Source organism: Physeter macrocephalus, chromosome 13, assembly GCF_002837175.3.
Source record: "Physeter macrocephalus isolate SW-GA chromosome 13, ASM283717v5, whole genome shotgun sequence".
NCBI classification, from domain to species: domain Eukaryota; kingdom Metazoa; phylum Chordata; class Mammalia; order Artiodactyla; family Physeteridae; genus Physeter; species Physeter macrocephalus.
In genome coordinates, this window is record NC_041226.1 from 552,230 (window position 1) to 577,949 (window position 25,720).

At 39.1% G+C, this 25,720-nt stretch overlaps 1 protein-coding gene across 7 annotated transcripts in view; it reads right to left on the minus strand.

The window, feature by feature from the left end:
• Positions 1 to 25,511, minus strand: part of ZMYM5 (zinc finger MYM-type containing 5) — a 45,476-nt gene extending 19,965 nt beyond the window's left edge. For 3 of the 7 annotated variants that reach the window (XM_028497546.1, XM_028497545.2, XM_028497542.2), the window contains exons 1-8: positions 25,208 to 25,511; positions 24,864 to 24,932; positions 19,208 to 19,354; positions 17,824 to 18,313; positions 17,492 to 17,585; positions 6,566 to 6,851; positions 5,437 to 5,599; positions 3,928 to 4,140 (exon numbers count right to left, since the gene is read on the minus strand). In XM_028497546.1, the coding sequence (XP_028353347.1) occupies positions 3,928 to 4,140; positions 5,437 to 5,599; positions 6,566 to 6,851; positions 17,492 to 17,585; positions 17,824 to 18,313; positions 19,208 to 19,354; positions 24,864 to 24,932; positions 25,208 to 25,320 (1,575 nt within the window). In that variant the 5' untranslated portion in view covers positions 25,321 to 25,511. The other 4 variants (XM_028497543.2, XM_055089436.1, XM_028497544.2 and 1 more) reach the window with 4 other exon arrangements.
• Positions 25,512 to 25,720: the final 209 nt, after the last annotated feature.

Below are 25,720 nucleotides of genomic sequence, written 5' to 3' on the forward strand. Positions count from 1 at the left end.
TGTTTCTTGATGTAGGCTTGTATTGCTATAAACTTCCCTCTTAGAACTGCTTTTGCTGCATCCCATAGCTTCTGGATTGTCTTGTTTTCATCGTAATTTGTCTCTAGGTATTTTTAAATTTCCTCTTTGATTTCTTCAGTGATCTCTTGGTTATTTAGTAATGTATTGTTTCGCCTCCATGTATTTGTGTTTTTCACAGTTTTTTTTCCTGTACGCGGCATGTGGGATCCTCCCAGACCAGGGCTCGAACCCGTGTCCCCTGCATCGGCAGGCAGACTCTCAACCACTGCTTCACCAGGGAAGCCCTCAAGCCAGCTTTTAGTTTTATTGTTCTTTGCTATTGTTTTGTTTTATTTCATTTATTCTGCTCTGATCTTCTATGATTTATTTCCTTCTACTAATTTTAGGTTTTGTTTGTTCTTCTTTCTCTAGTTCCTTTAGGTGTAAGTTTAGATTGTTTGAGATTTTTCTTGTTTCTTGAGGTAGGCTGGTATTGATATAAACTTTCCTCTTAGAACTGCTTTTGCTGCATCCCATAGGCTTTGGATCATCGTGTTTTCATTGTAATTTGTCTCTAGGTATTTTTTTATTTCCTCTTTGATTTCTTTAGTGATCTGTTGGTTATTTAGTAACATATCGTTTAGCCTCCAATGTGTTTGTGTCTTTTACGTTTTTATCCCTGTAATTGATTTCTAATCTCATAGCGCTGTGGTCGGAAAAGATGCTTGATATGATTTCAATTTTCTTAAATTTAGCGAGCCTTGATTTGTGACCCAAGATGTGATCCTGGAGAACTTTCCGTGTGCACTTGAGAAGAAAGAGGAATCGGCTGTTTTTGGATGGAACGTCCTAATAAATATCAATTAAATCTATCTGGTCTATTGTGTCATTTAAAGCTTGTGTTTCGTTATTAATTTTCTGTCTGGATGATCTGTCCATTGGTGTAAGGTGTTAAAGCCCCCCACTATTATTGTGTTACTGTTTATTTCCTCTTTTATAGCTGCTAGCAGTTGCCTTATGTATTGAGGTGCTCCTATGTTGGGTGCATATATATTTATAATTGTTATATCTTCTTCTTGGATTGATCCCTTGATCATTATGTACTGTCCTTCCTTGTCTCTTGTAACATTCTTTATTTTAAAGTCTATTTTATCTGAGTATTGCTACTCCACTTTCTTTTGATTTCCATTTGCATGGAATATCTTTTTCCATCCCCTCACTTTCAGTCTGTATGTGTCCCTAGGTCTTAAGCGGGTCTCTTGTAGACAGCATATATATGGGTCTTGTTTCTATAACCATTCAGTGAACCTGTGTCTTTTGGTTAGGGCATTTAATCCATTCACATTTAAGGTAATTATCAATATGGATGTTCCTATGACCATTTTCTTAATTTTTATGGTTTTGTTTTTGTAGGTCCTTTTCTTCTCTTGTGTTTCCCACTTAGAGAAGTTCCTTTGGCATTTGCTGTAGAGCTGGTTTGGTGGTGCTTAATTCTCTTAGCTTTTGCTTGTCTGTAAAGCTTTCGATTTCTCTGTTGAATCTGAATGACATCCTTGCCGGGTAGAATAATCTTGGTTGTAGGTTCTTCCCTTTCATCACCTTAAATGTATCATGCCACTCCCTTATGGCTTTTAGAGTTTCTGCTGAGAAATCAGCTGTTAACCTTATGGGAGTTCACTTGTATGTTATTTGTCGTTTTTCCCTTGTTGCTTTCAAGAATTTTTCTTTGTCTTTAATTTTTGTCAGTTTGATTACTACATGTCTCGGCATGTTTCTCCTTGGGTTTATCCTGCCTGGGACTCTCTGTGCTTCCTGGACTTTGGTGGCTATTTCCTTTCCCATATTAGGAAAGTTTTCGACTATAATCTCTTCAAATATTTTCTCGGGTCCTTCCTCTCTCTCTTCTCCTTCTGGGCACCCCCCCACCATAATGCGAATGTTGTTGCATTTAATGTTGTCCCAGAGGTCTCTTAGGCTGCCTTCATTTCTTTTCATTCTTTTTTCTTTATTCTGTTCTGCAGCAGTGAATTCCACCATTCTGTCTTCCAGAACACTTACCCATTCTTCTGCCTCAGTTATTCTGCTACTGATTCCTCCTAGTGTATTTTTCATTTCAGTTATTGTATTGTTCATCTCTGTTTGTTGTTCTTTAATTCTTCTAGGTGTTTGTTCTTTAATGCTTCTAGGTCTTTGTTAAATATTTCTTGCATCTTCTTGATCTGTGCCTCCATTCTATTTCCGAGGTCCTGGATCATCTTCACTATCATTATTCTGAATTCTTTTTCTGGAAGGTTGCCTATCTCCCCTTCATTTAGTTGTTTTTCTGGGGTTTTATCTTGTTCCTTCATCTGGTACAAAGTCCTCTGCCTTTTCATTTTGTTTATCTTTCTGTGAATGTGGCTTTCCTTCCACAGGCTGCAGAATTGTAGTTCTTCTTGCTTCTGCTGTCTGCCCTCAAGCAGAAGGTATTTTTGACATGTACTCTTTTGAAAAGATAACGTTACTGCAATCTTCTATAAGCCGCACCCAAAGGCTTTGTTAAATATGAGGCGTAATATACACAAAGAAGATAATAAAGATAACATAAATAAGCCTTCCTTGCAAAAACTAAAAAATCAACTATGGGTATCCACTGTTTCCCCTACTATGCAATAATCCTTGCACTTCAGAGTTACTTCTCCCTAAAAGCTAACCATTTAAACACTTGTCCAGTGAAATGGGGTTAAGAACATTCCTGGTTTTACATTGAGGATCCATGTTAAATTAATTTTTTTAAAATTAATTTTTGTGTGGGATAATCTGAGGTCTGGCTTATTTATGTCCATACCAACAAAAAAATTGTTCCAGCACCATCTGCTGAAAAAATCTTGCTTTTCCCATCCAAATGATTTTGTACTTTCTTCTAAAATCAACTGACTGTATTTATGTGGTTCTATTTCTGGCCTGCCTATTCTATTGATCTATTTGTTTATCTTAATATGCCAATACCATACCACCTTGATTACTATGGCTTTTTAATGTCTTTTTTCCCCAGGTTTATTGAAGTATAATTGATAAAGAAAAACTGTACAAATTTCTGGTGTATGAGGCGATGTTTTGAGGTTTATAATGTCTTGAAATCAGGAAGATGATACTTCCTTAATCCCTACCTCACACCATACACAAAATTAACTTGAGATGGATCACAGATGTAAACATAAAATCTAAAACTAAAAAGCTTATAGAAGACAACATAGGTAAATATCTTCATAACCTTGGTAGGCAGAGTCCCTAAACAAGACACAAAAAGTACTAATCACAAAGGCAAATAGTAAATTGGACTTTGTCAAAATTTAAAACTTAGGCTTTTCAAAAACAACATTAGGAAAACAAAAAGACAAAACACTGTCCAGAAGAAAAATCTTCCAAATACATTTATTTTACAAAAGATATGTATCCAGAATATATATAAAGAATTCCTACAACTCAATAATAGAAAGACAATCCAATAAAAAAAGTGAACTAAAACTTGAATAGATACTTTACAAAAGAAGATGTATGAGTGATGAGAAAGGAACAGTAGTTATCAGGAAATTAAAACCACAATGAGATAATCATTTCATACCCACTAGAATAGATTAAATCAAAACAGACAACACCAAATTTTGTTCTAGACTACAGAGTAATTGGAACTATCAAGTTGTCAGTGGGCATGCAAAATGGTAGAGAAAAGAATTACTCATTGTAAGGTCTGCAAAACATAAAGACTTAAAACAAGCTTACTTACAACAATCAATTAATTTTAATACTCATTTGAGAGTAATACTCAATGAGAGACTGACAGAAATGGAACCACATGAGATTCTAAGATAAATCTGCTTAATGTAAGCTAACAAGGGAGAAATTACTGCAAACTTGATCATTTAAAACTCATTAAAAAAGAATTACCTGTTTATATTCGTTAACACAACTTTGGCAGCAAAATCTCATCTGCTGACCTTCAATGACTAGGAGATTGTTTCCAGCACCTTTGCTGGGCAGGTACTCCCCACACTGCTCACAGCAATTCATCACTAGACCATTGGCCAACCTGTACTTGTTAAAGCACTGGTTACTGCACAGCTTATGTGTTACATTGTTAACGCTGACTTCATGCCGAATCTAAAAACAAAAACCAATTTATTAAATAAATGAACTGGATTAGCACCATACATGAGATACCTAGTTTTTTCAACAGAGATAAAGAACCTTTAGTAATTTCTCAGTGGAAGAAACATTCAGTTAAAAGACTTACAAAAAGCACATTTCACTATTCTTTCATTTTTATCTTTGATTTCTTTGTAAAATTGTGCTTTGATTTTATAAAAGGAAAAATAAGACTCATAGAACAAAAAGCAACAAAATCAGACATTTAAGAATTACAGGGGCTTCCCTGGTGGTGCAGTGGTTGAGAATCCGCCTGCCAATGCAGGGGACATGGGTTCGAGCCCTGGTCCAGGATGATCCCACATGCTGCGGAGCAACTGATACCTTGCACCACAACTATTGAGCTTGCGCTCCAGAGCCTGCGAGCCACAACTACTGAGCCCACGTGCTGCAATTACTGAAGCCCTCACGCCTAGGGCCCCTGCTCTGCAACAAGAGAAGCCACCACAATGAGAAGCCTGCGCACCGCAATGAAGAGTAGCCCCCACTTGCCACAACTAGAGAAAGCCCATGTGCAGCAATGAAGACCTAACACAGCCAAAAACAAATTAAAAATTTATTTAAAAAAATTACAGGAAATGGTTAGCAGGTTTTGATATGACCTGCTTAAAAATAAGTGGATTGGGAATTTGTACGTATTATAAACTTCACTGCCCTAGAAAACTGGGGTGGGGGGGTGGGGAAAGGGAACCAGTATCACCCACATTCAAGATGGAGTCTGTATATACCTAAGTTCTTGCTTTGCTCAGCTCTATGGTAGTTGAGATAAAATTGTGTCTGGGATCTACAAGGCTTCAGGGTAATCCAGACCAAATTCAGTCACCAAGGACCGTGTTAAGTGGGGACTCCCTGGATGCCTGGGAAGATGGCAATACCGCCTAAGAAATGTGAAGTGACCTACATACTTTCACTCCACCTGTTCTACGTGTTCTTGTAGGACTGGTTGTTTCCTTCATGTCCTGAACCTACATTTTCATTTAGTGTGGCTAATAAGAACAAAATCCACCATAAAACTATTGCTCTCTTTTTATGAGTACATTCAGTTCCACAGAAATGGATGATTACCCCCCATACTATGGGATGCGACATTTGTTATGAGACAATTCTAACATATGCTTATTCTTCCCTTCAACTTCACTGAATAGATTCAAGACTCATCCATTAGGTACATGGCAGAACATATAACAGCACCTAAAAGTTAAAATTATCACTGTTAACTTAGATAATAACTTAAGATATAAAATCACAGACCTCTGTTAGTCTACTGCAGATTGTACATCTTGATTTATTCAGAACTCTTTTTCGAAGATTCTGGTTATCTTCATAGGGAGACGAAGATGTACCACAAAATTTCTGGAAGGATTCACTTGACTCCCCTTGAGGAACAAGAGTAGCCTTTTTTGCAGGTGCACCTCTGAAACACAAGGGATAGACACAATTTAAGAACACTGCATTCTTTTTTTTTTTTTGGCCATGCTGAGTGGCTCATTTCCCCCACCAGGGACTGAACCCGGGCCACGGCAGTGAAAGCCCAGAATCTTAATCAGTAGGCCACCAGGGAACTCCCTAAGAACATTGCATTTTAATAAAAGTCAAATATATATGGGGCTTCCCTGGTGGCGCAGTGGTTGAGAGTGCACCTGCCAATGCAGGGGACACGGGTTCGTGCCCCGGTCCGGGAAGATCCCACATGCCGCGGAGCGGCTAGGCCCGTGAGCCATGGCCACTGAGCCTGCACGTCTGGAGCCTGTGCTCCACAACGTAAGAGGCCACAACAGTGAGAGGCCCGCGTACCACACACACACACAAAATATATGTATATGTATATATATATATATATATATATACACACACACACACACACATATTTGAACAATAATTAACATTTTTCATTTTCTCATGATTTAATCCTAAGAATCAACTATAATTTTTGGATCTAGAAAAATCCACATTTTTATTTAATTGCTAAGAGTTCCTAAATAATATGGAAAGATATTCAGAGATAAAAATATTTTGTTGTCACAGGTTATGACGTTTAGAACCTTGCCACAGGTTATGACTTCTAGAAGCATTCAAAAAGGGTGTTAGCAACCAGGTAGAACCAAGGTAGAGGATGGGGAAGGGGGTGAGGCAAAGGCATTGGTGGGATAGGGTTGATTTATTTCTATACCTAAACTCAATTTTCCTGCCAAGAGTAAGTACAATACAAATGACCCACAGCTCTGACATATGCTAGGATAACTCAAGCTCCATAAACTTGAAGAAACCTGTGCATCAATTCTATCCATGAATCTTCTGCAACTCTCTAAGTACATTCAGGACACAAATTCATACTGCCAGTATCCAATCATATGGAACCATGTTGAAAGGTACAGCTTACTTTTTACATGTCACCTTGCGTTTCTTTGGAGTACGCTTATGAGAGAAGGAAGAGAGGCAGGTGGTAGAACAGAAGAGGTGAGCTGATCCTTTTCGCTGATAAGCTGTCTGTCCCTTCTGTAAAGGCTTTTTGCAGTTTGCACAAGTGATTTTAGCTGGTTTAGTGGGTTGCTGTTGGGCAGAAGGCTGGAAGATCTGTTTAGGAAGCGAGTCCACTGGTGATAAAGAATCCACCCCTGGCTGTTTCTGATTACGGGGAAAGGATGCTGACTGGGAGATCCAAGAATCTTAAAAATAAAACACATAAGAAAAGTCACGGAACAGTTAAAAACTCCCATCAGAAAAATATTTAAAATTTTCATTTTGCACAAGTCTAAGAGAATAGTGAGGAAGCCTTGCTGTACAACCCCAGGGGGACTCTCCCCTTTGTACTCTTAAGTGAATGATGCTCTATTGTGCCAACACTTGAAATGGCAGCCCCGGAATTGTGCAATGCAGTAGCCAGCATCTCCAAGTCAGACACTCTGTGCTAGAGATTGTGCAAGTAATTTAAACTAGGTCTTGGTATTCTCAGCTACAAATCACAATGATACCCAACCTATCAGTGTTATGAAGACTAAATGAGAGGGACTTCCCTTGAGGTCCAGTGGTTAGGACTCTGCACTTTTACTGCCATGGCCCAGGTTCAATCCCTGGTCGGGGAACTAAGATCCCACAAGCCGTGCAGCAGGGGAAAAAAAAAAAAAAAAAAACAACTACATGAGATAATGCATATAGTAAAGCATTATGTTCTGTACACAGGGTACTTCCTAAGGCACTTTTTCTTTTCTAAGAGAAAAGTATTAACACATTATAAAATAAAGCAAATATATAAATATAAAGATTATAGTCTGGTAATATGAGACCCATTTTCATAACAGCTTCCCCCCTAACACTTTATTATGAAAAAATTAAAGCATATAAAGCTGAAAGAATTTTACTGTGAAAAATATGTCCATCATATAGATTCTATACTATTTTACTTTTTGCTTTATCACGTTTTCTATTTATTCACCCTGCTAAATAATCTATCTTCTCTATGTAGGTCAAGTAATTTGTAGATATTAGTGCACTTCCCTCCAAAATAATTCCAAGTACATGTAATTTAAACATAGCATTTTAAGGCAACTCTGTCTACAATTACCTGCCAGCCTTCTAGACTATTTCCCAGGCATTAGTGTAGGTGGTGGATTACACAGGAGACCCAGCTTTCCTACCTTCACACGGGGACTCCATCGTATATTACTGTTAGCTTCAAAATGGTACAATATTATGTACAGGTAATAGTGCCTCTCAACCTTAACATGCATACAATCACTTGGGAATCTTGTTTAAACAGAGATTCTAAATCAGTAAGTCTAGGGAGGGGCCTGAGATTCTGCATTTCTAACTACCTCTTGAGTAATGGTGAAGCTTTGAGAAACAAGGCCCAAGTGCACTGAATTAATGTCATCTCTCTTCAAAAAGAGCTTTTGGGCTTCCCTGGTGGCACAGTGGTTGGGAGTCCACCTGCCAATGCAGGGGACATGGGTCCGAGCCCTGGTCCGGGAGGATCCCACATGCCATGGACCAACTGGGCCTGTGCGCCACAACTGCTGAGCCTGCACTCTAGAGCCCGCGAGCCACAGCTACCGAGCCCACGTGCCACAGCTGCTGAGGCCTGCGTGCTTAGAGCCCATGCTCCACAGGAAGAGAAACCACCGTGGTGGGAAGCCCGCGCACTGCAACAAAGAGTAGAAGCCAGCACGCAGCAATGAAGACCCAATGCAGCCATACATACATACATACATAAATAAAATAGCTTTTGTCGTTACGTAAAGGTCTATGGCCCCTCCACCTATCGTGGCTCTAAACGCCTCTCATAATACTACCAACACTAACAACTGTTTTCACCTCTAAATTCCTACCCACTGCTGCTTCTAATTTTGTCCTTTTCCAGATATTTTTATCTTAACAGGCAAAAACAAAACAGAACAAGTAACCAAAGGAATTCTTTCACTCCGCAGGAAGATACGCTGGCAAATATGAAGTATATTCCGTAAAGTTTTGTTTTTGTTTTTATTTTGGCCACGTCAGGCAGCTTGTGGGATCTTAGTTCCCTGACCAGGGATTGACCCTGGCCCCGCAGCAGTGAAAGTGTGAAGTCCTAACCACTGGACCACCAGGGAATTCTCTGGGCTTTTAAATTTTGTACATTTACCCATACTTAAAGGGGATAGAGTTATATATAATTATGTAAAGTGAGACATCAACTATACCGCTCAATAGATTCTGCAGTTTTTTTTCACTTTAGCATCGGTACATACACAAAGCAAATGTTTTCTTTGTTTATACTGCAACTATTTAATTTCTCCTAATTTCAAAGTTCTGTATTTCATCAAATTCTTATTTTATTTATCGTGTTAGTGTCTACAGGCTAAATAAAACAGGGTCCCCAACCCCTGGGTCTGGGACCAGTAGCAGTCCGAAACAGCACAGCTTTACCTGCCACCCCCCATCCCCCCCATCGCTCGCATCACCTCCTGGACCATCCCCCACACCCCACCGTCCGTGGAAAAACTGTCTTCCACGAAACCAATCCCTGGCACCAAAAAGGTTGGGGACCGCTAAAATAAAAGGTCTCTCAACCAAATTCTTCCATGCTCTATCCCCAGAATAAATTTTAAGAGAAGGGGCCCAGAAGGATTTAATCCAAATCCCTCCTTATATGCAAAGAAAATTAAGGCCTAGAAGCTAGAGGTGATTTGCCCAGAATTCCAGTAAGCACCAGATCCACTATTTGAGTTTTAGATATTCTTTTTTATTTTATTTATTTACTTATTTTTTGGCTGCATCAGGTCCTAGTTGCGGCGTGCAGGCTCATTAGTTGCGGTGTGCGGGCTCTCTAGTTGCAGCGCGCAGGCTCCAGAGAGCTCGCGGGCTCAGCTGCCCCGCGGCATGTGGGATCTCAGTTCCCCGACCAGGGATCAAAGAGGCACCTCCTGCAACGCGAGACGGATTCTCAACCACTGGACCACGACGGAAGTCCCAAGTTTTAGAGATTATTGATTTCTTCCTGCATCTAAACTCTTCTGCCTAAAGAACAACCTTTTAGTATTTCTTTAGTGTTGGTCTGCTAGTGAAGTTACTTCAGCGTCTCAGTGGGGTTTTTAGTTGTTAAAGAGTAACACATACACATGAAGTTTATAATCTTAAGTGCACAGCTCAATGACCGTCTTCACAATGAATATGTACTTCTATGACCACCACCCAGATAAACACACAGAAAACTTCCAGGATCCTCATGTCTTTTCCACTCAGTCACTCCCCTCCTTTCCCACAAGCCATCCCTATCCTCACTTCAAAGATAAGTTTTGCCTTATTTTGAACTTCGCATATGAAATCACGTAGTATGTACCCTCGTCTCAACATCTCATCTGTTTCATTCACACTGAAGGTAGTTGTTCATCTGTTTCCATTGTTGAGAATTCCACTGTGTGGCTGATACTATTTATCACTCTACTGCTGATGGACATTTGGATTGCTTCCAATTTTTTTTTGGTGGGGGGACATCAAAGGTTTATTGGGTAGGGGCTATGGGGTTCATTGCCCACAGTAAAAGTTCCTGGAGCAACACCCCACTGTGTACGACAGGAGGCAGGACATGGGAGCAGTCTTTGCTACTCAGGGGAGAAGGAGGCTACCATCTACAGGCGGATGATTGCTTCCAATTTTTTTTTTTAAACTTTTATTACCAAGCTTCATTTCCTATAAATCCTACTTGATGCTTTTCTCCTGTTTCCCACCCTGTTTAAAATTTATTTATTTATTTATTTATTTATGGCTGTGTTGGGTCTTCGTTTCTGTGCGAGGGCTTTCTCCAGTTGTGGCAAGCAGGGGCCACTCTTCATTGCGGTGCGCGGGCCTCTCACTATCGCGGCCTCTCTTGTTGCAGAGCACAGGCTACAGACGCGCAGGCTCAGTAATTGTGGCCCACGGGCCCAGCTGCTCCGCGGCATGTGGGATCTTCCCAGACCAGGGCTCGAACCGGTGTCCCCTGCAGTGGCAGGCAGATTCTCAACCACTGCGCCACCTGGGAAGCCCCGCTTCCAATTTTTGACTATGATTTCTCTACATGTCTCTTAACTGTCTCTTGGGTATTTATTCTGCTCAGAATTTGTAAAGGTTCTCGAATTCAAGGGTTGATGTTTTTCTCCATTTTAGAAAATCCTCAGTTACACCTCTTCTGCCTCATTTCTTCTTTCCTCTTTCTGGGACATTAATTACATGTCCTTTTCATCAAATGTCCTAAGTCTCTTACATTCTTTTCTGTATTTCCCCCCTTCTGGTTCTGACTCAGTCTGAATAATACTCTGATACATATTCCGGTTCATTCACACTCTCTTCAGCTGTGCCAAATCTACAGTTAAAATGTAGACTGTCTGATACTCCTAGTACCTGCACCCCTTGTGGGTTCACTTCTATTGTCTGCTTTTTCTCTTATTTCATTATATGGCCTGCCTCCTCATATCCCTAATAGTTTTACATGAAAAACTGAAAACAAAACTTGAGACTCTGGATTATGTTAGCATCCCCAATCCAAAGGTCGATATATATATATTTTTAAATCAGTGTCCTTCTTTGTGGGCCCCTGTGAGTCTGTTGAAAGTTCCCCTTAGATTCTTAGCAGCCTTTTCTGGAACTGAACACATACCCATTAGAGAAAAGCAACTCCAAGTAAGAGACGATTCCTCTGAGGCTCCTTCTCGAATATGAGAAACCTCATTTTTTCTGTGTATTTGCAGCTCTGTGATGCTTTCGATATTTTATATGTTTTATCTCCCTTCCCCCCATTATTCTCTGCAGGAGGGACAGGAGTTACCCCGATTATTAGTCTTAAGTCTATTATTATCAGAAGAAGAACTTCCTAGAATCAGTATCATGGCCAGAAATGTTTATAATCCAACAAAAATACGACACAGATGCAAGAACAATTTCTAAGTCTGAGTATTTTCTTTGATGAAATTTTGCTGTTTACATAAAGATACACGATGGCTGAAGAACTTTCACTGAAATACAGTCTACCCTAAAGGTTAATGAAAAGATTATATGACTCAAAGGTCCATTCTAACGGACATGATCTTATTTTCATAAGATATTACACAGTTTTATTTGTACTTTATGCAGAGCCATAATTTTATAGGATAAAATTTGAACCCTTAAGCCCTAGATTCAAATATATCTCAACTCCAGAAATCCTCCTCTTGCTCTTATTTTTTTTTTTTCTGTGCTGGAAAACCTTCATTCTATAGAAGTGGGAAGCACACAGCAACTAAAGTAAGACACTCTGGGGGAGTTCTGACTCTAAATAATAACAACAGTTACAATAGTAATACAATGGTCACCATCTAATTCTGTTAAGTCTTTTGGTAAAATTGGTTAATTTTACAAAAGCTGACAGCAAGCAAAAAAAAATTTAGGGTTAATACTAAAATTAGACAGCTTTCACTATGCTACATCCAACTTAAAACGACGAGTGAAAAGAGCAACGACAAGAAGACAGTCCTTTTTGACAAGTGACTCCACCTTTCAGAAAGCGTCAGACACATCTTCACCATCACTCTTTACCTGACAATTCTGTAGACCCTCTTTTTAGAATTCTGGACCAAGTATTATTTAAAGGATAGGGCTTCCCTGGTGGCGCAGTGGTTAAGAATCTGCCTGCCAATGCAGGGGACATGGGTTCGAGCCCTGGTCCAGGAAGATCTCACATGCCGTGGAGCAACTAAGCCCATGTGCCACAACTACTGAGCCTGAGCTCTAGAGCCTGCGAGCCACAACTACTGAACCCCACACGCCTAGAGCCCGTGCTCCACAACAAGAGAAGCCACCGCAATGAGACGCCTGCGCACAGCAACGAAGACCCAACTCAGCCATAAATAAATAAACAAATTTATTTTTAAAAATAATAATAAAATAAATAAATAAAGGATATAGTTCTGTAACTTTTTTCCCCCGAAATAGAACTTTAGAGAACCCAGGAACACTGTAAATTCATCCATACTTCATAGGTAACAGAAATTCATTGCCACAGCACAAACAAAATAGTTTAAATGTAGTTAAGAACGTCTTCATATATATGAATGAATGTCAGGGGAGTCCTTTAATGCTTCTTGTCTGTTACTTTTTAAAATCATTGATACCTCATGGCATGAGAAAATTATCACTGTAATATAAAATACAGTTTTGAATTAATGAGATAAAGGGATGACAAGAATAAAAATACATCCAAGGGTAGTCAAAACTACTTTCAAACAACTTTTGCTAGTTTCAATTATGTCCACAATTTGAGTGGAGGTAACAGTATAGCATCTAACTACAGTATGCTTTTTTACAGTTAAGTATCAGTCTATGTGCTATGCTTTTAAATTGAAAAGCATGTTATTGATCCACTTCACCATTCAATACACAACTTCAATTTACTCCAGAAGGTAAAAAACGGTCAAGGCTGAAACATAAAAGAAATACATGGCAAGCCTTCTGGTTTTAACGTCACTTAAGAGCTTATACGTACATAAGATGTAATTCATGCTTGCAAAAATATACATGTAAAATTTAGGAAATAATTACAAAACAAAAAATAAGAGTGAAAGAAACAAATTACACTGCAATAAAAAATTTTAAAGAGTGAAAGAAACAGAGATGCAAAAGAATGATTTCCAATGGACATTGTTTCAAGTCTTCAACATCATCTTCAACCGCTTTTAAGGTTAACACATCATTCAATATAGAAATCACAAGTTTTTTTATATTATTTCTCAGGTTTCACTCAATCAATAAACAAAAGATGTACATAGTAATAAGGAGATGACAAACATGAATGAACAAATTCATAAAAAGTTTGCAAAAGTATTTTTAAAAGTTCAATGATGTATACATTAAGAGGATACCACCTCTAAATGATAAGTTTAGCAAACATTAATAATACTCCTACCCCTGAGGAGAGCTTACAATATTATAACAACAAAAAAAAAAACCCATAATTTTTTGGTGAGGACCATTCTGTATTAACCATGAAAAGCTTTAAAAATATGTTGACATTTGACTTGGCAATTTCACCTACAGAAACTTTTCACTAGAAAATATGTGTGACAAACTTAGAGATATTCATGAGAAACCTGTTTATAACTGCAAAGACTAGACACAAGCTATTAAATAAATTATGAACATAAAAAGCTTATTATATTTGACATAGGCAAATACACTAAATGATGAAATGTCAACTATTTCCCCCCCACCCCAGGTCAAGAACAAGACAAAAGAAGGCGCTTTCACCGCTGAGTGCCTGGGGTTCAATCCCTGGTTAGGGAACTAAGATCTTGCAAGCCGCGAGGCATGGCCAACAAAAAAAAGAACAAGACAAGACTTTATACTCTGATCACTTCTATTCAACATTACATAAGAAATAAAAGGGGATCTGCAAGGCCAAACCATTTCTATAATAAAACTAAGATTATTTGCCTTTTTCATCACGTTGGCATCTGCGCTAATGGTGCAGAAGCAATGATGGGTAAAACTGCTGGCAGTGGAACCAAACTGTACTAGTAAAATTTTCCTCCCTATCAGGCACTTGCACAAAAGAAAGAAAAAGTAGCACCTGTACTTCCATTGTTCTTCCAACAACAACTGGTCAACACAACTCTGATGCTAACTGCCTGGAGTCAGCACCAGCCCCATTTTGAAGGCACAGAGTCCACAACAAGACTGCCCTCGCTTTACATGCCACCTGGGCTTCTGGCCAACTGGCTGTAAACCTGGGAGGTTCCTAAGGCCCCTTCAGGTTTGATAATTTACTAGAATGATTCAGAGAACTCAAGAAAGCTCTATACTTATGATCAGTTTTATTTAAAGGATACAAATCAGGACCAGTCAAATGAAGAGACATACGGGGTGAGGAAGGGTCCCAATGCCAGAGCTTCTGTGCCCTCTTCCTGAGGAAGTGGGTAGCGTCACCCACCCGGCACAGATGAGTTTTTACTGGGTTTCACTGTGTGGGTGTGACTGGTGGGATTATTCGCTGCGTGTGACTGGACTTAATCTCCAGCCGCTCTCTCCTCCATGGAGGCTGGGCTGGCTCAAAGGTCCAACACTCAAATCACACGGTTGGTCTTTCTGGTGACCCTCAGCCTTAATCATTAGTTATTAGGAATCTAGTAAATTTCAAGGATTTATTCTCTCTCCCAAGAACCAGGGACAAAGGCCAGTGAAATTATTTATTATGCAACAGAGGTCCTTAGTGAAAAGGTAAAAATTAGTATTAATTTTACTAAATTTCAGCCTCTGACTACATCTTAATACTCTGTATGATGAACAGGGAAGCATCCAGAAGGCACTTCTGTTTCATACCAAAGAACAATGAGAAAGAGTGGAAAAGCACTTGTAAAACTGTTGCATTGCAAGCTGAACTAGCCTTAAAGGAATGACAAAACAAACTGGTTATTGACATTTTCTTAAAATAAGCCTTTCACTTCAAAAAAATAACAGTATTTATTGCCAATGAGAAAATTTGAGCTTTCCAGTGAAAATCAGAATCTTTGTAAACCTGCATCCACCACTGCTAGCGTGACAGCTTTGTAAGGTGTCAACATTTAGAAGACCTAGGTAACTCAGTGAATCAGCACTTTCCAAATAACCAAAGCACAATGTTACCAAATCATACAAAGGTAAAATTCATTCAAAGATAAATGAATTTTAATGTAATAAAGTATGAAAAGTTCATTATATAGTTTCAGATTCCACACTGTAAGAACTTTTAAGAAACTACCACTTATCAAGTTTTGGTGCTGTGTCAAAACGAAAAGGAAAAAACTATCCAAAATTAACTAAAAAGGCTACTAAAATATTGCTCCATTCTACAGCCACATATGTACGTGAGGCCAGATTTTCTTCTTACACTTCAAACAAAAGAAAATATTGCAACACATTCAATGTAGAAATAGATTTGAGGAGCTAGATATACCTTGCTGTCTTCTATTAAGCCAGACTTCAAAAAGATTTGTGGGGCTTCCCTGGTGGCACAGTGGTTGAGAATCTGCCTGCTAATGCAGGGGACACAGGTTCGAGCCCTGGTCTGGGAAGATCCCACGTGCCGTGGAGCAACTAGGCCAGTGAGCCACAACTACTGAGCCTGCGCGTCTGGAGCCTGTGCTCCACAACAAGAGAGGCCCGCACACCACGATGAAGAGTGGCCCCCACTCAATGCAACCAGAGAAAGCCCTCGCACAGAAATGAAGACCCAACACAGCCAAAAATAAATAAATAAATAAATAAAATTTAAATAATAAAATAAAATGCTTTATAAAAAAAAAATTTGTGTAACTGTAATACATCACTTTTCACTAAATTTCTTTAGTGAAAGTAGTCACCTTTCATTAAAAATATGTCACATAATAATTATTATTAAATGAATAAATACCTTTTAAATTTAAGTTTTAATTTCTAATATGACAACAGATTAAAAACAAAACAAATAACTTTGGGATCCTCAATCATTTCCAAGAGTGAAATTGAGACCAAAAAGTTTGAGAACAACTGTCCTATAGAAATAATAAACAATATAAACAAAGACATTTAGTGTGTGGAGTTTCAATAGTAAAAAATGAAAAGCCATATAAATGCTTAAAAAGTAGAGGAATGAATATCTCAAAGGAATATTTTATAGCCACTGAAACTTCTATCTTTAAAATGACATAACATACTAAAATTTAGATTAAATAAATCAAGAGAACACAAAACTAAATACAATATGCTCTAAATTTTATTTTTAGAACCACATAGGCAAAAAACTGAAAGCAAACAAACAAAAATTTTAAGTTGTCAGTCACTTCTACTTAGTGAGGTAGGTGACAGGTACTATTTTCTTATTTCTAACTATGATTTCCTTCAAATGTTCTGTAATAGTCTCATAACCAGAGAAAAAGATTAATTTTAAAAAAATTTTTAAGAAAAAAAATACTAGCATTCCTTTAAAACAACAAGTGATTTGGTTCTTAGCTCTAATTACTTTCCACTCCTTTCCTAAAATTCTAAGTTGGTCAATAGCTAAAAGCACTAAAATGACCCAAAACAAACAAACACAAACAAATAAAAAGAAAACAAAAAAAACCCGAAAAAACAAACAGCACACCCAGTCATGAAAAATCCGCAAAAAAGATTTGCTAAATTTTAAATAACTTTCATTATATTTTACCAGAACACAACTGGCCTCATAAGAGTCTTTAAAATACAGGTATCTGATTTGGGACTTTCCTGGCAGTCCAGTGGTTAAGACTCAGTGCTTCCACTGCAGGGGTTCAATCCCTGGTCAGGCAACTAAGATCCTGCATGCCGCGTGGTACAGCCAAAAAATAGGGGAAAAAAACAAGTCTCTGATTTAAAGGTAAGAAAGTTTTCCAAATTTAAAATGAAGCAACTAATAAAATGCTGATTTAAAACCAAAAATCAGAGACAAGCAGTCTAAAAGTAAACACTTGAAAAGCAAAAATTGAAAAGTCAGGTTATGTAATTACAATTTAAATAAAATTTAATTGTTATGTAATGTTACTTTAATCCTTTAGTTCACTATCCATCTTTTTATTCTATGACTTTTACATTAAAATAAAGATGCTAGTAAACAAAGATGGAGGTAGTAGTTATGGGAGTTTTCAATTAAAACACTTCACATATAAATCATATTGGGTAAAATAGAGTAGACTGCACAGTTTTATTTAGTAAAAAATTCTATTTTAATATGAAAGTTAACAAAACATGTTTCACATATAGAATAAAATAGATATAGGTACTAAAAGTAACAGCCAAAAGTTTATTACTTAGGGTGGAAAGAAAATATTTAGTATCACTTACTGCTTACCAGGACTATGATGAGCTGTAAATCCTCCGTTCTGAAATATGCCTCCTGCCACATTCATTCTACCAGGATTAAAAGGTCCTACAGCAGTCTTGGTCTGTGAAGTTAAAGACGGGGTGTACGTTTGCATATTAACACCAAAGTTACTCGACTGTAGTCCGTTAGCGACATCTCCCAAGCTGGTATTCTATAGTGATGTTATATTTGTAATCATTAAGTTCATATCTCGCCCATCATTCAGAGCTTAATACCTGTTTCTACGGTTGTAACATTAGTAATATGTATTTCAGAGTCCATTCTGTAGTGATAACACCATTACCCATTCCAGCATTTACCTTACTTCTTGAAAGACTGGAAGTGGAGAAATCCAAATCTTTGGCTCTGTTTTTACTTCCAGGAAGTGCCCATTCAATAAAACTAGAAGAAACTGTCTTTTCCCTTCCATTTGTTTCCATGTCTTCTTCATCATCAATGACAATTGTCTCACTTATACTTCCCTTCTGAGAAGCCAAATCTCTTGAGGAAGGAAGAATTATGGAATAATTTCCTTGTAGCTTTTCATTTCTTGATGCAGCAAATATAAAATTTCTTTGATCAGCTATTACTGGAGCAGAACTTGAAGGAGGTTGTATTGATTCAATAAATACAACATCATCATCATCGTCCTCCGCTGACGAGTTTCTAGATCTACTAACTAAAGGACTAGCTGGGTCACCAAATGCTACGTCCATGAAACTAGCTGCCATGGCTTTACTCCCTGATAAAACAGGAGTCTGTTCAGTCAAGTCTAATCCTCCCGCTGAACATTTATCTATGCCAAAGAACCTATAACAGAGAGAGAAAAGAAAAAAAAGTTCTAGTACACTATGATCATTGCATTTTATTGCAATTAAATAGCACAAGTGAAATTTTAAATTATTTTATGTGATTTTATCTAAGTCCTTCCTTGAAAGAGAAAATTGTTCAAAATAATTCCATCAATTACCAATAACTCAGTGTCCAAATACAATCACTTTACTAAATATACTTTTACCTACTAAAATGACTATGATATTGTCCAAACTCTATTTCCCTAGGGTCTTCTGTCATTGTTTTTCAAATTCTCTGCTTCCAACATTAAACCTTTCTGAATCTTTTTTTTTGTCCTTGTTGAGGAATCGACACTATGCTATAGGTTTTTTATATAAAATTCTGGAAAACCCATGATGTACATATAATTTAATTCATCTTACAGATCAGGAAACGAATCTGGGTAAGGCCGAATAGGACTCAAACTCCAGCTCTAACTCTAGGCTCCAAATTCTTAGCCACTTTGTTTTATTCAGCAAACACCTCTGTGTACCTACTATGCACTAGAGAATGACAAACGAAAGGATCCAGCAGAAACATAGTTGGAAGAATCTGGAGAAGTGACCGACCAATGAAGCACAGCTCTGAAAGCAGATGAGAGAAGAGGAGGAGGAGGATGTGTGCACAGCTGGTAGTGAAACTGATCATGAACAGAAGTCACCTTTATCTCAAAAGTGAGAGGGGAAAAGGTAAGTGTATGGCTGTCCCTTGGTATCCACGGGGGGACTGGTCCCAGGATATCCATGGATGCTCAATTCCCACACTTAGCCCTCCAAATCCAAGGTTCCATATCCGCAGATTCAACCAACCCTGGATCATGCGGTACTATAGTATTTACTGAAAAAAATCTATGTATAAGTGGATCCGTACAGTCCAAACCCATGCTGTTCAAGGTTTTGTCCAGTTGTAATTAGAACATATATAAGTATGTAGAAATAATAGATGGAAAGCTGAGGTAAGTTTACACATGCTGGCTTCAATTTTCTTAGACGCTCAAGACAGTGAAGGAGGTAGGATCTGTATGGGTGTTGAATAATAAAGAAAAGTCACTCATACAGCAGTCATCATTCAATTTTAAACATCTCATATTGAAATATGCTAAGTAACATTCTATTCTAAAATTTTCCCAACTAATTTTAAGTGATAGTACTTACAGTCATACAATCGGTAATGTTTATTCTTAATAGGTGCTGTGCCATTAAATATAGCAATTCAGTAAATGCTTATAAAGGTGTGGCAGGAACTATTCTTTTTCCCATTTTACCCATCAGGAAACTAAGACTCAGAAGATAAGAAGAAAAGTAATCCACCTGGCCCGCCCAAGTCTCCACTGCTGGAAAGGGTAGAGTCAGGACTCAAATCCAAGGAATCTGACTCTATAATCTATTTCATAGCCACTACATTATATGCAATTACTGTATACAATTTTTTTTAAAATTACTTGTTTTATTAAAATGAGTGAATTCATTAAAACAAAATCAACATTCAAATAACTCTAGTTCAAAGATAAAGAAATAAAAAAATCAAAGAAACTACTTTAAAAGGGTTATAAAGGAAATACAAAAATTAGGATCATGGCTAACACTCATCCAGTAAGCTTATTATGTGGTTGATTTTCAGAGAAAAGAGGCAATAATTCAGCCTAAACTGAATTATGAAATGTAAGAGCTGTTATATACGAATTCTCTCAGTCCTTTCTGTATCTGAATAAACCTAGAACAGAAAAGAACAATTTCTGGAAGAGCTATAGCTGACTACACAGTACCCTCTGGTGGCTGTTAGGCCCTATTTTAATCTTCCCAAAGAAAATAAAGAGCATTCTTTATGCTCAGCTCATTGTATTCATCTACTTCTGATAAAAGATTAAGTATTCACCTATTTTCAAATTCCAGACTGTAAAAAAATTAAAACCTAATCCTAACCACTATTAAAAGTCATTGTGTATATAATTTAACCATCAAACACTTTCTTAATTCCATAAACATAAGACTACAAAAAAGTTTTAACCATTTCTATATTATCTAAAAAGAGAAAAAGTTATAGTTTAGGTAAAACACTGAGCAAATTACCTCACTTCATTGAATTTTACTTTTCTAAACTATAAACTGCAAATGGGGATAAAAAGGACTCTGAGGTTTTAATTGTGATAAGTGAACTTGCAAGTCCCTAGTCTCTCTCGGCCTGGACATATTACAGAGTGCAAAAAATGTTAAATCCCTCTCCATTGAGAGGGTATTCAGGCAAATACTCTGCCTACACCTTAGGATTTCAACAAGTGTCTAGTTAATCTTAAAAATTTATCTAGTCTTCCTGTGCTATCTTATTCATCTACAACTATTTAATGTTTAATTGATCTTCATTTTGATGCAATGAAAATTAATATAAAATCAAAGGAAAATCCACACAGAGATGTGCAGAATCTAATGGGCGTTCCCCGGTGGCCTAGTGGTTCGGATTCCAGGCTTTCATTGCTGTGGCCCACGGTTCAATCCTGGGTCGGGAAACTGAGATCCCACAAGCCTCGCAGCACAACCAAAAAAAAAAAAAAAAAAAAAAAAAGAAAAAATTGTCCTAAGAACAGAAAGTTAGACTGAAACCCGAGCAAGACTCTTTCTTTTTTTTTTTTTTTTTTTTTTTTTGCGGTACGCCGGCCTCTCACTGTTGTGGCCTCTCCCGTTGCGGAGCACAGGCTCGGGAAGCACAGGCTCAGCAGCCATGGCTGCCATGGCTCACGGGCCCAGCCGCTCCGTGGCATGTGGGATCTTCCAGACCAGGACAGGAACCCGTGTCCCCTGCATCGGCAGGCGGACTCTCAACCACTGTGCCACCAGGGAAGCCCCCGAGCAAGACTCTTAAAAGCAAACTATCTCTAGGTTGTGGGTAACAACCCTGCAAAGTTAAAAAGGTATTTAATTAGGGATAAAGACAAGAGTTAACACTAAAACAAAGACACAAATAAGGGTAGTTTGCCCTATTGTGTTTACTTTTAGTAACATCTCATAGCAGTTTTTATTTCCTAAAGGTTGCTAAAATAATCTTTTTTTTCAAAAATTATGGTAAAATATATACAACATAAAATGCCATTTTAATCATTTTTAAGTGTGCAGTTCAGTGTTAGTTTTTTCAATATGGTTTTTTAAAGTTGCAAAAATTTCTGCTGAATTCTTAAGTTATAACTGAGTATCATGAATTTTCCTGAGATCACCTTCTATTAAAAAAAAAACCAGAGTAATTTAGTAGCCATTCAATATTCAATTATGTTTGTGTACAATTAAGTAAAACTTACATATTAAAACGAATCAGTTAAAAAAAACAGCTGCAAAAATAGAAATGGTGAGATATTAATATGATAAGATTAGTATGTGATGAGAACGGTAAACTAACCTGCTCATGAGTCTTCAAATGTTAAAATCACCAAGAAAGTATCTTCAATTATTTAATTATTGCTTAAAAGGTTCATTTTTTGGCCACCTATAAGCAGACCTATATTTTTGCGGCTCTATAAAAGATAAAGGATGTATGCTACAAAAACGTGTTGAACACTAATGAGTTCTAGGACACGTTCTACGGCACCTCTGGACTTACACTGTCACAGAACTGATCTTTCTTAATATTAAAATATTTATATATTCACATAAAAATAACATCAATTCCAAAGCCAGCTTCATGATCGTGAGTATATACTACAAGCATTCCCATTTAAAATCAGAAACAAAATGAAGGTGTATGATGATTCTGGAGGTTTTACTCACAAATGTAATGAAACAGGAAAAAAGAAAAATCAAATGAACAGTTATGACAAACAGCAAGAGAATTACTTAAGTGTCTAAATACAAAACTACTATCTAGAAATCAATAGCCTGGTAGGGATTAAGACCATAGACTGATCACACACAACTAACCTCAATCCCTTCTAAAACCCCCATAACAACAGTAAAGTTCCTACTGACAAGGAAAGGAAAAACAAAGAGAAGAAACAAAAGGAACGAAATTTGATAAGCTAAAGAGCAGGTGGATAAGCAGTTAACCAACTCTGCCTGAGATAGTCAAACTCTAAGATAGTCATGGAAAAGGCTGAGAAACATCCTGACTTATGCTGCAGAATCTTCACGAGGCTCAAAGCCTATAGCTCCAGATATCACGGGACTAGGGAGCAGGTGGCTAAAACAGGAGGATGTGAAATCCCAAATCCCTTCTCTCCCTCCCTCCATTTTGGTGATGACAGGTCTTTCCCTACCCTGGCCCAAGTTCTAGACTTTTATTCTTTGGCGAGGATAGAATATAAGGTCTGTCTCAGGTTCACCAGGCACTGGTGAATGCTTCAATAGCATGCATATGAAATGCCCCCTCTCTCACTTGATTTCCAGAGAGCTGGCATCCAGACTTCTATCTTCCAAGCAGCAGACTACTCCCTAGAAAACTTCTTTCTCAGAAACACTCCTTTCTGTGGAATTAGGAACATGAAAAAAAGGAAAGACCTAAAAATAACAACTTTAGAGATTCTCCATCAACTGGCCAAAAAAGAACCATCCTACAGTGAAGCTCCAAGCTGAAAGTTCTATTCACTCTTCCAATCTATTCTCCATTTCCCAATTCTTAATCATGAGTAGACCTGTCAAGAATTATGAACTATCTGGAAAAAGCTTCTAATAAGAAAAATAGTTGTTAAAAGAGGAAAAAAAAAAAAAAAAACAAAGGAAAGAAAAAAAGGCAGGAAAAAGAAAACATAAAATGAAAACCCACAAACTATCAGTACTCTAGACGGATACATGACAAGCAAAAGACCATATAAAACTAATATTTCTAGCATAAAAAAGAGCTTTTACAAAGGAAAGAAAAAAAGGCAGGAAAAAGAAAACAAAATGAAAACCCACAAACTATCAGTACTCTAGACGGATACATGACAAGCAAAAGACCATATAAAACTAATATTTCTAGCATAAAAAAGAGCTTTTGGAAATGAAAAGCTTAGCAGAAATGGAAAACTCAGTAAAGGGGTTGAAAGATAAAGTGGAAGAAATATCAGGAAACAAAACAAAGATAAGAATTGCAGCCACCATTAACAATGTGTGTGTGTGTGTGTGTGTGTGTGTGTGTGTGTGTGTGTGTGTCCCACATAACTTATGGGCTAGGCGATTTACAATCTTCATAGTAATCGGGAAGACAGACACAATTTACTCACTTATAAAATGTGCATAATAAAAATGTATTTAATTGAATAAGATGTGCATTTATAAAGATGCATTTATTGACTCTTATTTAGTTTGCACTTGCCAAAGTAATAAGACAGCAGAGATGTGAACCCCAATTTGGCTGGCACTAAACCTAGTCCTTTGCGCACCGCGCTCAACTACGCTAGGAACACACTGCTGAGAAAAGTGGCTTTTCTAAGTGGTAATACCTGAGTCAGTGACTTGATCTCCTGCCAGTCTTTTAGTCCCCCCTAGTTCCCTTTCCCTATGAAGGTCCCTCATAGCTCTAGCATCCTACCCACGTCCCTTCATCTCACAAAACTATCAAGTAACGTGAAATATCAGCACTTCAGATAGTCTATGAACATTACCCAGTTGAAACAATATCCATTCCTAAAAGCTGTCTAACTAACGAAGTGTCCCGTGACGCCTAACAGCCTACGTGCAAAGCCAAGTGTGTCAAGGATTTGCAAGGGCACAGGGAAGGCAGGAACACTGCTGTGAGAGATGCACTCATCACAGGTTTCTTCTTGATGACCAGTGGAAAACTGATCCGAAAGGACAAAATAGGCAGGACCTAAGACTATACAGAATCCCAGATAATACATGGAGAATCAGATTAAGGAAAAAAAAAAAAAAATCATTTTCAGACTCTTAATAAAATTATTGATTCAGGCAAGGATTGGTGTTAAAGCCATTAACTGAACAGCTGACAGAGCACCGGGCATTTTATTGTACCAAAGTGAACAGCACATAGGTTACTTCTTAGTAACAAGGAAACAACACATTAACTTCATAATGGAGGCTGTCACTACCAATTCCGTGGTCAGTCTCAGAATCACGGCTAGGGTGAGAACCAGATTATCTCCTCTTTTTTTTTGTTTTAAAGACTATCTCCTGACTAGACCCTGGCTAGAGACCTGTCAGGGTGTGTAAACACAAATAAATCTTCCTCGAGACGACAAACTCACACAGAAGTATCGCCTCCGTCGACCTGACAACAGTACATTCAGTAATTTTTCTTAACCCAGCGATGAAGAAAAAAATTATTTCTATCCATAAGAAAGCCAAAAAAAAAAAGGCTAACTAGAAAGCATTAAAAACGGAGCTACCTTTAACTCTTGTTTTAGAACCCTAGAGAATACAAGCGGTGTAAAATGTCAGCGCCCGCTCCCAGTGCGTTCCCAGGGATCACCCTGGCCTGGCTCTGGCGACAGGGCCCGCCCCAGAAACCCGCTCGTCGCCTGCAAGGTAAGAGAAAGGCAAGCGCCACAGAGGCGCACCCTGGCGCGGCGCTCACGGTACTCGACAGAAACGCGGGGACAGCTACTCACTGTGGCGACGCGGTCCTCCTCAGCTTCAGACAAACGTCCACCAGACTGGCCTGAAGGCGATTCCTGGTCCTAGAATGAAGAATGACAAATGATTTAGTGCTAACCAAGCTGGACGCAGCAGCGGCTCGTAACCACCAGCCAGACGGAGCAAAGGGACAAGAGGTCAAGGCGCCTCCGCACTCCCCCCCTCCCCCACCGCAATGCCGCCGAGACGCCAGGTACAAACAGCAAGGCCCCGCCACGACCACACGAGACTACACGGTCACTACGAACAACAGGAGGAAGGAGGAGGGCGAGCGCAGCCTGGACGGCAGCGGGGAATCCTATCCCCCGATTCTGCCCACCCTCCGCCGTCCCCGTCGTGCCCGGACCCACTCGCGGGAAACTCGCGTCGCCGCGGGGCGGAAACCCCCGCACTGGCCCGGAGCCCGAGACCTGCCCGCTCCGCGTCCGCCATTAGAAACTCGCCCAGATAAACTGTGACGAGAAGACGCGGCGCGCCGCGGCCCCGGCGGCAGAGGAGGGGATCGGCGCGGGGGATCCGCGCCCTCGCCGCCAAACTTGGGGTCCTCGCGCCGTCGCCGCCGCCGGGACTGTGCGAGCGCGGCCCCGAGCGCCCACGGAGGCGCCCCTCCCTCCCGCCGCCTGCCCCCGCCCCCCGCCCCGGGCGGCCCCGAGCGACCCCCGCCGCCAGCGGCCGCCTCACCCGGCCCTCGGGGCCGCGCCCGCACTCCCGCAGACCGCGGGCCGCCCGCCAAGGCGCCTGGGACATCAGCGGAGCCGCCGGCAGCCCGAGACCCCGACGCGCTAGCGGCGGCGGCGGGCGCGCCGCGGGGCGCTTGTCCCGGGGCGGGGGG